This window comes from Centropristis striata, chromosome 7 (assembly GCF_030273125.1).
Source record: "Centropristis striata isolate RG_2023a ecotype Rhode Island chromosome 7, C.striata_1.0, whole genome shotgun sequence".
Taxonomy (NCBI): domain Eukaryota; kingdom Metazoa; phylum Chordata; class Actinopteri; order Perciformes; family Serranidae; genus Centropristis; species Centropristis striata.
The window spans coordinates 31,449,094-31,461,445 of NC_081523.1; the positions used below are offsets into that span (position 1 = coordinate 31,449,094).

The 12,352-nt window shown below is 40.9% G+C and overlaps 2 protein-coding genes across 7 annotated transcripts; one reads left to right on the forward strand and one right to left on the reverse strand.

Annotated features, from left to right (window-relative positions):
- Positions 1–282: 282 nt before the first annotated feature.
- mrpl41 (mitochondrial ribosomal protein L41) lies at positions 283–1,486 on the forward strand. The gene is made up of 2 exons (XM_059336550.1): positions 283–421; positions 835–1,486. Exon 2 carries the CDS (start codon positions 873–875, stop codon positions 1,278–1,280), a length of 408 nt encoding a protein of 135 aa, XP_059192533.1. The 5' UTR covers positions 283–421; positions 835–872; the 3' UTR covers positions 1,281–1,486.
- A 341-nt stretch (positions 1,487–1,827) lies between these two features.
- On the reverse strand, positions 1,828–9,527 carry dph7 (diphthamide biosynthesis 7). 6 transcript variants are annotated; one of them, XM_059336546.1, is made up of 10 exons: positions 9,476–9,527; positions 8,969–9,141; positions 7,173–7,306; positions 7,006–7,093; positions 5,769–5,863; positions 4,809–4,969; positions 4,192–4,264; positions 4,037–4,102; positions 3,693–3,865; positions 1,828–2,840 (listed from the first exon to the last, which is right to left on the reverse strand). In XM_059336546.1, the coding sequence occupies exons 2-10, from the start codon at positions 9,098–9,100 to the stop codon at positions 2,431–2,433; spliced, it is 1,332 nt and encodes a 443-aa protein (XP_059192529.1). In that variant the 5' UTR covers positions 9,101–9,141; positions 9,476–9,527; the 3' UTR covers positions 1,828–2,430. The 6 variants fall into 6 exon arrangements, with proteins under 6 accessions (XP_059192529.1, XP_059192531.1, XP_059192530.1 ...); XM_059336548.1 differs by lacking the exon at positions 9,476–9,527 and adding an exon at positions 9,423–9,441; XM_059336547.1 differs by lacking the exon at positions 9,476–9,527 and adding an exon at positions 9,258–9,416.
- Between the last annotated feature and the right edge of the window lie 2,825 nt (positions 9,528–12,352).

Here is a 12,352-nt window from a genome sequence, read left to right on the forward strand (position 1 = left end):
TTAGGTAAAACGACCTGAATGTCCTTTCATTCCTATCAAAATAAAAGCATTCTTATAAAATGTACGGAGACCCAGATGCGATGGCGGAATAGACTGTATTTAAAGAGTAATGTAGGGTGCATTCGATATTAAGATTTGTATTATTTAGTGGTATAAGGTATATCGTTCAAATGAACAGTAAAAGAGAACTTATGAACTTATTTGCTTTGCACGTACTAATGTGTACTTTGAACATTTATTTTGAAGGCTACACTGTACGTATCCTAGTAACTGTTGTTCACTTGGCGCGCCCCCAAACACTGACAGTTCCACTAGCATCTTGGATTTTGATTGGTGCATGGTGTTACCTTTGGGCCAATCACTGAGCATTTCTTTGTATAGTCCGGCACATTGCTTGCACTGGACCAACATTGGGCTCAAGGTGAGACAAGTCGAATTTTCTAACATTTATGAACTTGCGGACAATTTAAATTATGATTTGATCGGTAACAACTATGTTAGCGCAAACACATAAGTAACTGTGCCAACAGAGAATGCAATATTAGCCCGTGTGTAAGTTATTGTTAGCTAACTAGCTAGCATTAGTTTATGAATTAACGTTCACCGTCTATTGGAGGCAGCAACATATGTTCAAGATGGTTGCTTTTGCGGACTTCATCGACCTCTCGGTTGTCTATAATTTCCTATAAAGCATCTATCTATCTGTCGCACTTTATCTAGACGTATACAATACAATTATACAGGGGATACAGATTTTAATGAAGATGTGACAGTTCTTTGAGGTTGTACTTGTGCTGTCTTTACTACAATATATGTGCAATTTGTTCTCCTTAGGTTATCTCTGTCCTGGAAGGAGGACACACTGTGACATTATGGGTGTGTTATCCACGCTGTTCAGGGGTCTGGTGAGAGGAGCGGATAGGATGTCTGAGTTCACCAGCAAGCGCGGATCAAGGACTCATAATAAAGGCAGGGGCGCAAGGCCCACTGGACTGAGACTTTCCAGTGGAAAATTTATATCCATACGGGCCATGATTCCTGAGATTGTGGTGCCTAACTTGGAGGGATTCAAACTTAAACCCTACGTATCGTATCGCTGTCCTCGAGGAACAGAGCCTCCACTCACAGCAGAAAGTGTTTTCGCTGAAATTGTGGCCCCTCAGATCAAAAAAGACTTTGAAGAGGGCACTTTCAACCAAGAACAGCTGGAAAAATATGGATTTGATCCCAAGCAGGAAGGGAAGCTCTTCAAACTGTATCCCAAGAACTATGTGCGTTAAGGAAGAACTCAGTATATTATATTTACAAAGAAACACAGACCCCAGATGAGCCTGAAAGCTGCGGACTAACTGGCATGACACCTTCAGGAAAACCTCATAAATTGGACTGTATGTTATGTTAATCGAAAATCTGTTTTCTCCAATGGCTTAACTTTTCTGTTATTCAATCTGTCAACAAAATAAAACTCACAGGGCTATGATCCATACTGCAGTTGTGCATTAATCCTTAAGATCAGTTGAACAAACATGGAGATGACTGTCATGGAGCTATTTATTATTCCCATTCTTTTAAACCGTGAAATTAATTGCCAGTTACTCTAAATTCTTTCCTTAAAAAACCTTGATTTCATTGACATTTTCACTGTCCATGTTTAGATATGCACAGCGAACCCAGAACTTAGCAGTGTAACTTGATTGGTCAGAAATTGTAATTAATGTAACCAGCACTTGAAGTGCCTTCTATTAAATCTGGTAACACTGCGATACAGTTTCTAAAATGACATATACCTGTAAGTTCTCGGAAGCAGCACAGATGTTGGCATAACACTTTTTACAAATCCAAAAAGGTTTATTTTGAGGTCATTCATAACAAGGGAGCCTTAATACCAGGCAGCCTTCAACCAGCTCTTTCTGGCTGAACTCGCAAGCCATCAAACATCGACCCTGCCAAACGATCATTAATGCTTCCTGAATCCAAGCAGATAGGTGCAAATGAGGAGGATTTAAGGATCAATCATCAGATACATCCACATACAGTGCATGGGTACCTACAGTTGCTCGTCTTCAAGCAAGGGGTCTTTGTGAAAAGTTTTCCTTAAGATGATCAAAGTGCTTACAAAAGCTAAAATGAATGAAATGTGTGTGGGTGAATAGTGATATCATTGTTGTTACAGGACACAGTGGAGCTATACACAATTTAAACATAAAAATCAAGTGTCATTATGAAAATATATGGTTTTCCTAATTGCATATTCTGTAATGGTTATTCCAAAGTGTGGAGTCTTATCTTCATAGTGAGGGCAAGTTAATGGAATAACTATCATGCTCATTATTCGTTATAGTTGGACTGGACATTCTGCTTTACTTCAGTACACGTTTATTTAACAGGACATATTTGTCTTGTGTTGATTCAGCCAGTGCTCCAGCCTGGTCAACACTGCACTGATTCCTGTTGAACCTCATCTGGAGCCCAGTCCCAGCGCCACACATGGAGCATATGGTCATAGAATGAGCAGCTGGCCAGCAGACAGGACATTGAAGGACCATCCTCATTAGAGTTGAGGGCAGAGATTGCAGTGGGGGTGATGGGGGGTGCTGCAATGCCCTCTGGGATGTATCGTCCTGCATCATCCTCCAGGGAAGTATCAAAGCTGGCAGTGGGAGATTCATACTGAATCCGTAAGTGTCCTCCACTCTCCGTGAGGCTTTCCTTTGGTTCTGCAATAACAGGGGAGCAGGGAGCCGGTTCCTCCAGGGACAGCCGGGACCAGTCAGCTCCGTAGGCCAGGGAGTTGTGGAGGATATAGGAGGCTGCCATAGGACACGCCCCTCCTCTGCCCTCTGAATAATGACAGGGAAACTGATGGTTTGAGACAAACTTGATCATATTGAGGGTCCTTGTCCTACAGGATCTATTTAATCCAAGCAACTTTGTATATAATATCTTGACTGTTCCCTAATGTTTCAAGGTTCAAGGTTTTTATTTGCAATTTGTGAACAGACCACAGTCCAAACACAGGAATTTTTGTGGTCACCAAAGAAACTTAAATAAGGAGAATAAATATAAAATCTAAAAATATACGAGGGAATCAGCTCAAAATATGGACATTATATATACAACATTATGGAATAAGGCAGTCTAATAATAAGAATTTAAATATATAAAATATGGATGCACTGTACAGAAAGTTATCAAGATGGCACTCACGGGGGAGCTCTCAGAGTCAACTTATTTCTTTGTTCCCTAATGTTTATTATCCCAGTTTATTCTGAAATGTAGGACTGAAAAAAAGTTACTTTTAAGTGCCAGGGCCATGATAATCACTTGCCATTCTCATAATACCGTTTACTGATTTTTCAAAATTACTACAAATATAAATTGACTTTCCAAATATCACAGGGCATGATGGATGCAGTAGCAACAGTCCTTTGCTCCCAATGATACAGAAAATATCAATGTGCAGTGAATGCACAAGATTTTCGACTACCAACTTGCATAAATAAAATAATTTAGCAGTCATTTCCAATCAAAAGTCATTGAGGGCTCTTATATTTTATGAATCAGAGGGAACAGGAAGGTAAATGATGGTAATGACAATGCGAGGTTAACTGCCCGAAAGATGAACTGACATTAAAAAAAAGTTCGGGTTATAATCCAGAGTATTTTCTTGCACATGTCTCCTCCATACTTGCCTAGGGCCTGCTGGCAGTGAAGGATGTGGAAGTCATTGTGCATGCAGGCTGCCAGCAGTAGGTGCTGATGGCTCGGATGCCACTTCAGCCTCCACACTCCACCACCCACGGCAATCTCACTGAGAGGCTGCCGCATGTTTCTGCCATCCCACAGTAAAACCTGCTCATCATAGCTGCAGAAAGAGAAGCCCAGAACACAAGACTTACAGACAATGACAAGACTGAAAGAGTCTGCCAGCTGACGATTTAAGACCAAAGACGGAGGAAGCGGTGAGAGCAATAATCGTACAGAAAGTCATTCTTCATATAATTCCAAGATACCATAGAGTTCATTGAATATTTACCTGCCTGTAGCCAGGATGTGTTCCCGATGTGGGTTGCTGTGAATACTGCACACACCCATTGAGTGCCTTTAAAAGAACAGTCCAAAAGTTGTCAATGTGCTTTCTCTAAACAGACAAACCCAATGAATGCTGTTGACACTAACACCAGTTCTCACCTTTTACTGGTAAAAGTGGGACAGGAGGGACCAAGCCTGAGATCCCAGCCTTTGAGTTTGCAGTCATCACCACCTATTGAGTGGAAGAGCGGTGCATTAATATACAGGCACACAGAAAGTAGCAATAAAAAGAGAAATCATAGTTCAAATGAAAGATTCATATAAATGAATGTCACAAACCAATCTTTGTGACATCACATAACACTGTAAAAGGAGAGATCTAACAAGAATCTCAGCTTGTTGCAGATATATCTGTATCAGCCTACAGTATGTTAGCTGGTTAGTAACAACTAATTGCAGTAAGGAAATGCCAAAGATATATTTGGAAAAATGGTGCTATTAAGTAGTTTTCAAAGCACGTCATGTTTTTTTGCAAAGTTTTCTGTTTAGTAGCTGCAATTCTTTAAATTAAGGCAAATCTAATAAAGGTCTTGTTCTTTGTTCATGTAAAAACATGAATATCAGCTAAAGTATAAAGTAGTGACAGAGGAGAGTAAATCAAGAATTCAGCACGTCCCATTTCAATGCACTTGGAGTATAACTGTGCATTACACAGTGCAACAACACAACATTTCTGCTCAGGGCCAGGGTGTGGCAGATTATTTAAAGAGTGTTACCAGAGTAAACCAGCTGTGTGTCCCAGTAGGAGAAGGCTGCAATCCAGGCCTCAAAGTCATGGGCTTTCCACTGTGACAGAGCCATCAGAGCGCCTTCAGCCATGGAGAGCACACTGACACAGCCTGCAGAGTCACTGCACACCACCCGCACATCACTGCTGCTGAAACAAACAGGAGACGACTGCAGCACAACCGGTCCCTAGAACCTACTCAACTGTCATAAAGGTAGAACAATTTTAAAGTTTTTTTTTCTATTTGTTTATTTAGGAAAGGGTTTTATGTATCTGTGAGTACATTAATACATAATGTTAATGATACTGTAACATTCATATGAACAGATGCACAGTTTGATTTACAAGTGTTCTATCACTGAGCTATGACTTTAAAAGAATTGCAATAGAAGTAAAGTTACTTAAAGATAGCTCGTAGAGCATACCTTACGCCGAGAATTAGATACTTAATGGGCCAGGCACCACACCCATTCTGTATGTTTTTCTACCACAATATAGTAGGGGCTTTTCTGCATATATTGTGGGACTGCCCCAAGATTTATAACTTTTGGAAAATTGTTGTACGGACACTGTCGGATGTAATTGACTTTAAACTACCCATGGACCCTGCTTTACATCTTCTGGATGATGACTCTCAAATGTGTATGAATGAAAGGTCTATGCTTTCAGATAATATTCTCTGTAGTTTGTATCGATACATACATATACCTGTGAAAGTCAATAAAAAATGAGTACAAAAGAAGTAACGTTACTTAGCTGTTATAAACTTAATCAACATTTAGTTTTGATGGTTGTAAGTTATGGGCTATGTTCAGATGAGTTACTGAATTACCATTCCATGTCACCTATCTAATGACAGTGGTTTTCATACAAAGCTTGACGTTATTAACTGTTATCTGGAAAAACGCCACAGCAGGACCTAGGGTTCTGACTATGCTTATTTCATTACCTGTCCATTCTTCCAGTGGACCAGTCTAATGACAGAGCCAGCCGCTCCGGTCCCACCTTCGAACTGCAAAGACTGTGCAGACTACGGCCGCCTTCCTACTGGACACACACATTCATGAGTGCCTTCTGCCACATCAACCGCTAGAGTCACACCAAATCTTATAGTACATAATAAAAGGAAGAGCAGAATGAACGCAGTTGTCACTGCTCAACCACACCATGTTACATCATCAGCAGTGAAATAAGCAGCTTAAGCGTTTCTGTGGCCGACTAATCAAATAATGTGTCTTGCTTCACTTCAGCCAGCAAACATTTACTGTGTGGTAGCGTACAATTGAATGTACAGTAAAATAGTAAGCTTTTAATGTTCAGATCTTGCTGACATTGGGTTAAGTGTCTCCTCAGTGATCATAAGATAATGCAGTCTGCTTCAAACCACAGCCACAGCTTGAAAATTACTATTAAAAATGTGTTTTTTAACATGTTTTTAATAATAAACACATCGAGTCCGAAACAAACTCAGTATCAGCTTCACAAAGGTTCTGTTCATTATTTTAGTCATTGATTGTCTGTTGTATTAGACAGCAATTATATTGTGTATCTATTGAAGTGTTTCTGATGTTTTGGCCACCACGGTGTGTATGGTCAGTTTCAATAAGATACTGGGGCACTCGAGTGTGACAACAGGTTAATGGAGCAAACTCCGCTCAGCAAAGCCTTGCTTAATGATAAAAGCACATATGGTTATGATTTTTAGATAAATGGAGAAAAAATGCATGATATATGCAACACAGAAAATATTTATGTTGTCCTCCACCATCTATTTTGTCGTTTAGCCATTTCTCAAACTCAATGCCAAATGTCTCAATGTCATTTGTTTCTATAGCACATTTTATACACAATTTGCATAATAAATAGAAAAGGATAAAGAAAGACTTGCTAGAGCACTATTTGGTACACAAACTCCAGCAGTCATATGTTGTATGCACTTTTTTCACAATCAATACAAAATTGAGTCATTTTATAACTAAGCTAGTTCAGAACTATAATATCTATTTACAAGAAAATAGCATTAAGATTTAATATTGTCATATAAAAGGCTGCATCAAACCATATTTGATCTCAGAAGCTAATTATATATTCAAAGATCCTGTGTCCTGTCCAACACCTGACACGTCAGCAATATGCCTAAAAATATTAGATGTGACGAGCTGTGATTCTTCTGATGCCACTCTCACCTGACTGTGTTGCAAAGTGTACAACTGTAGCTGTCCGGTGGCATCTGCCAATCCGAGCACTGCCTCCCCTGACACCGGCACATGGCACCTAACAACATGCACAGGAGTCAACAAGAGGGAACCAACAATGATATCGATAGGCACACTGGTCAAACCTGATGTCTTACCATTTCAAATCTAAAATGGCCGCTGTGTCCATGCGCTGCAGTTCAGTGAGGGGAGGGCTCATTGATCCCGCTCGCCGAAATTCAAAAAGGTACAAGCGACCAATCCGGCTTGGGGTAGCATCCTCTTCCCCTGCCTACAGGAAGAATGTAAGAGGGACATCATCAGTCAATACTCGGACACCAACAGGAGCACAAGTGACTGTAGCTACTGTATTGTACTGTAAAGAACTCAGGCTGCACAATGAATCTTATGATATTCAAATCTTTGCAGGGCATTAATCTGTGAAAGTGTAATTTTGGTGGGCTTACATCCACATTGATTAGCCTATGTGATGAGGAAAAAAAGCTACGTATCAAATTGGTGGTGGTGTAAAACCACGATACATGTGCACGTAAGTTGTGCAAGTACTATAAGGGAACCCTATAACTGTGTTTCTTCCCCAATTCAACCTTAATTAAAGTGTATTGACCATTTAAGAAGAACAGCCAAAAGAGGGTTATGATTCCTTCAGTGGACATGGATAATATGGATGGCAATACAGAACTGAACAACCTGGTATGGATGCCCAGGTCCATATTTTGCCTAAGGATAAGGTAAAAAAAAAAGTTGTTGAGGAATAAATGTATACAATGTTATGAATTAAGTATTATATAGATTTAAAATTATTCAATGCCTGAAATCACAGGGCACATGACAACATGAAGCAGTGGGATGTAAGTGATATTTTGCTTTACTGATGCATTATAACTAACGACCTCCTGGGCCATTTGTCCACTCCACATGATGATAATCCAGCAGCTTCATCCTTGACATTAACGAGATTAAAATAAGCACTTAACCACACAGTTATTTTCTGATTAAATCACAGTGGTAAAAAAAAACACTTAAATTGCACTGCACTGATAAAACATTATGTTCCTGAGGACAGTAAAGAATACAAAAGGTTTTATGTTGGACTATGTCATAGCATGTTTACGTAAACGGGAACCCTAAACTACAGGTGAAAACAGGTCCATTAGATAACAATTGGTATTAAGTTCTTTCGGTATGACAGGTAATGGGATGTATCGGGACATTAAGAACCGTTTGGATGTCGTCACATTGTTAAAATAATCACCTAACTCATTTTTTCAAGTTTTGCAGGAAACACAACAAACTTCACCAAAAGTGTAACATATGACATTTATTGATCATTTCACTCAAAAAGGATGTAACAATGGATGGCTATTGGCATAGTAATAACACTGTATGTAAAGTATGTAACTTAAGAGAAATAAATCACTTAGGCAATTTTTGAACATGCCTTTGTGACTTAAGCAAGATATGGTAACACTTTATTTTGAAGGTGTCTACATAAGAGTCACACAAGCCTGTCAGAAATGACATGACAGTATGATACATGAAAGTATCATGAGCATTAATGTTACTTGAAAGTGTCATTAATGTTCATGACACATCCCATGTTATGTTTATGACACGCTTATGTCACTCTTATGTAGACACCTTCAAAATAAAGTGTTACCATATCTTGCTTAAGTCACAAAGGCATGTTCAAAAATTGCCTAAGTCACATTTTATTTTGACTTAGGCATAATAAATCCGCTTAAGTCACACACTTGACATAGGCCATTATCTTAAAGGGGTAAAAATCACATGATCTGATCAACTGAGGATGTAGGCGGTTTTACCGTAGGTGGCCGGCGTCATGAGGAGATGATTTAGGCAAAATACAACAACAATTTTGACAAAAAATGACTTAGGAGATTATTTTAACAGTGTGACGATGTTATCTCACCCCTTTTTGTAGCTGGTATGTCCCGCAGACCAGGATGTCATGGCTTGAAGAAACAGGACACCACTCCACCGTGTCCGCACTCAGCTCCGTGTCAAACACCTGTAGATTGCGGGTCCTCGACTTCCAAGTCATGACCACCTGCTTTGCATAACGCTATTGTCCCAGTGCGACAACTGCAAAGCAAAATTATATCCCGTCACGTCTCGGCTGTAAAGTCGAAAGTAAACTCACACAACTTAACAATAAGTTAGTACGTTATACCTTAAGCAGTACTCTCTGGCTAACTTACAGTAGACTATCAGATCGAACGTCAACGGTAATAATCTGTTTGGCTGTTAGCTAGCAGGCGGATATAATCACTGCAGTCTCACGCAGCGCAAACTGTCCACACTAAGACACTTCAGATAGTAAGCAGACATTGAACGGGTGGACAAAATGTCCAAAGTCAAGTTACCATTGGCTTAATATTGAATATCCACAGAACAAATCATTATCAACAAAACTCACATGTGATCCAGCCCTGAACAGACTCGAGACTCTATGCGGCGTTACGTCATCACTGGGGGCAAGGATGCGTTCAGGTTCCCCTGCAAAAACCTGAACGCAGGGGAACCTGAACGCATGAGGTTTTTTGTACAGTTACTTCTGTTTTTAGGGTAAGTTTCACATACATAACAAGAAATTTTCTGACTCCAAACGCAGTTTTGTTAACTTTCTACAGGAACTGGAGCAATACTGCACTTCTATTAAAGGACTTAAGAGCAAGAAGGCTCTGAAAACTGACTTTGTTTTGGACAAATACTTTATTGATTGATGAATCATACACCATGTTGTTTATCTATTTATTTTTTTGTTTGTTTGTTTTGTCTCCTTTTTCTTACCCTGTGTTTATTTTAGATCTCTGTTTTGGAATTGATGTTTGTCTGATTTTGTGTGTGTTTTTCTTTCTGTACCACCCTGGCAAATACTGTATATATTGTAAATTGTTATTGTGAATAAAAAATAAATAAATAAATAAATGTTCCCCTGCAAAAAGCCGCAGGAAACTGGAGCATATCCCAGGTACACAAAATTGGGTTAGAGTCACGGCCATATCAACATTGGCTTGTATGGGTAGGGTAGATTTGAATACTGCGTCTAACTCTCATTGTATAGAGATACTAATATAAATAATAATAAATAAAATAAAACCTTCCAAATCACGAAGCCTCTCCTTACGCAAAGGCACCAGGAACGACAATACCATCTTTGTTGTAGGAGGCGAGCAAATCCTCCAAGGCTCCAACACCAGGAGACAGTTGGCAGAGTGCAAGTAGGGAGAGCGGGGCTTAGCTGGGGAGATTGTCGACGCCTCTGGTCCAAGGCCACAAAGAAGTAGCGGAAAGCTATGGTTGTGGAAGAGGTGTCAAGAGCGAACCAGGAGCAGTACACCATCAAGGCCGTGTCACAAGGTCGCCAAGGGAGATGGACCACTTGGGAAGGCATCATCAGGAGACCCCTCAGCTGGGCCGACCTGTGGAAGATGCCACAAGCCAGACTCAGCTTTCTGCTCAGGGCAACCTACGACACCTTACCATGCCCCAGAAACCTCCACCAGTGGTTTGGCAAGGAGGAGAGCTGTCCCCTGTGCAGTGCACCAAACGCCAGCCTACAGCACCTGCTGTCCGGCTGCAAAAGTGCACTGACACAGGGGCACTACAGATGGCGGCACGACCAAGTCCTGACAAAGTTGGCCGAAGTCCTAGAGAACTGCAGAAAAGATGCCAACAACCAGCCCACAGTCATTCAGCTCCCTGTCAGGTTTGAGAGGCCGGGCGAAGGCAGAGGAGACACCAGCCGACAAGGCCCCAGGTGTGTCCTTTCTCAGGCAAGGGACTGGAGCATGAGGGCCGACATCGGCAAACAACTGCAGTTCCCCCGGGAGATCACCACCACTTCACTCCTGCCAGACATCGTGCTTTGGTCTGCTGCTGCCAAGTCTGCCATGCTCATAGAGCTCACCATCCGCTGGGAGGAAGGAATCCAAGCCGCCTATGAGTGTAAAGCAGCCAAGTATGCAGATCTGGCTGCTGAGTGCAGAGAGGCAGGCTAGTCCACGACCATCTACCCTGTGGAAGTAGGCTGTCGGGGCTACGTCAGCACATCAACAACAAGGCTGCTTTGAGATGTGGGACTGACTGGGGCTAAGCTCCAAAAGGAAACCAAGGCCCTTGCGGAGGAAGTTGAGAAAGGAAGTTTCTGGCTGTGGCTGAGGAGGAGGGATAAAAACTGGGGGTCAAATCAATGAAAAGGGCCAGCTGCAGGGGGTGTCAGGGAGACGCCACCAGGAGGCGTTCCGGGGTTAAAGAGAGCGAAACTCCAATGAGCGGTGGTCCCCGGCTGATGACCCTGCAGCTGACCCAAGGCACCGTAGGAGGCGCGTCAGGCATATTTGCCCGGCAGAAATAACACCATACCTGTACAATCAATATGAATTATTATTATCAGAACAATTTTAGTCCAAAGAAAAATTCTTCCTGTATCACTGATATACACTTAATACACAGACCTAGTATAAACACGATCAAACATCATGAACCTACAACATTGAATGCAGTCCATTTCAACGGTATTACCACCCTCGTTTAATTTGTTTTTCACGATTGTATTTTGAAAGTATTCACCGGATGTTAAAGTGTAGCATTATTATTATATGTGGTCCAAGGAGCTAGGATCGATAGGATACGTGAGAGCAGAAGACTTTTACAGGTCGACACGCCCCCTTTCTGGATATTGGTTATTGATTGGACACTGCAGCGGATCGAACTGATCTGATAGCCTACATCGTAACCATAAACTTCAACATCACTGCAATTTTATATCAGAATGAAGACAGATAACAGATTAAACCCAAGTGTCATAATTTATTTACCTTCTCATTCACCATTTAGTTAGAAATCCATGTTAATTGTGGGTCTGAACAACAAAAGGACCACAAACATCAAGAAAGCTTCTTCTTCTTCTTCTTCTTCTTCTTTTTACATTTCACAATCTGTTATTTCTCCCATTAATGTTTATTATCGATACTATTAAAGTTAAAAAAAAAAATAAAAAAGAACAGTAGAAGCGTCTGTCCGTCTGCCTGTCTGCCTGTCTGTATGTGCAGCTGTCTGTCAGCAAGAAACACTTGAAAGAAGAAACACTATTGACATTTTCATTCAGTCCCACATGATGCTGATCATTCTCTTCAGTGGTCAAAGTGTGTAACCCCATGTGTATATATGGGTCACCCAATACTCGGTGGAAGGTTTGAATATTTTTGCCAGAATCTTGATCTTGTGATTTTGTTGTGGGTTTGTAGTCTTCGTTAAGCAGTAGTACAACAGCAGGGACTGGGAACGAAGC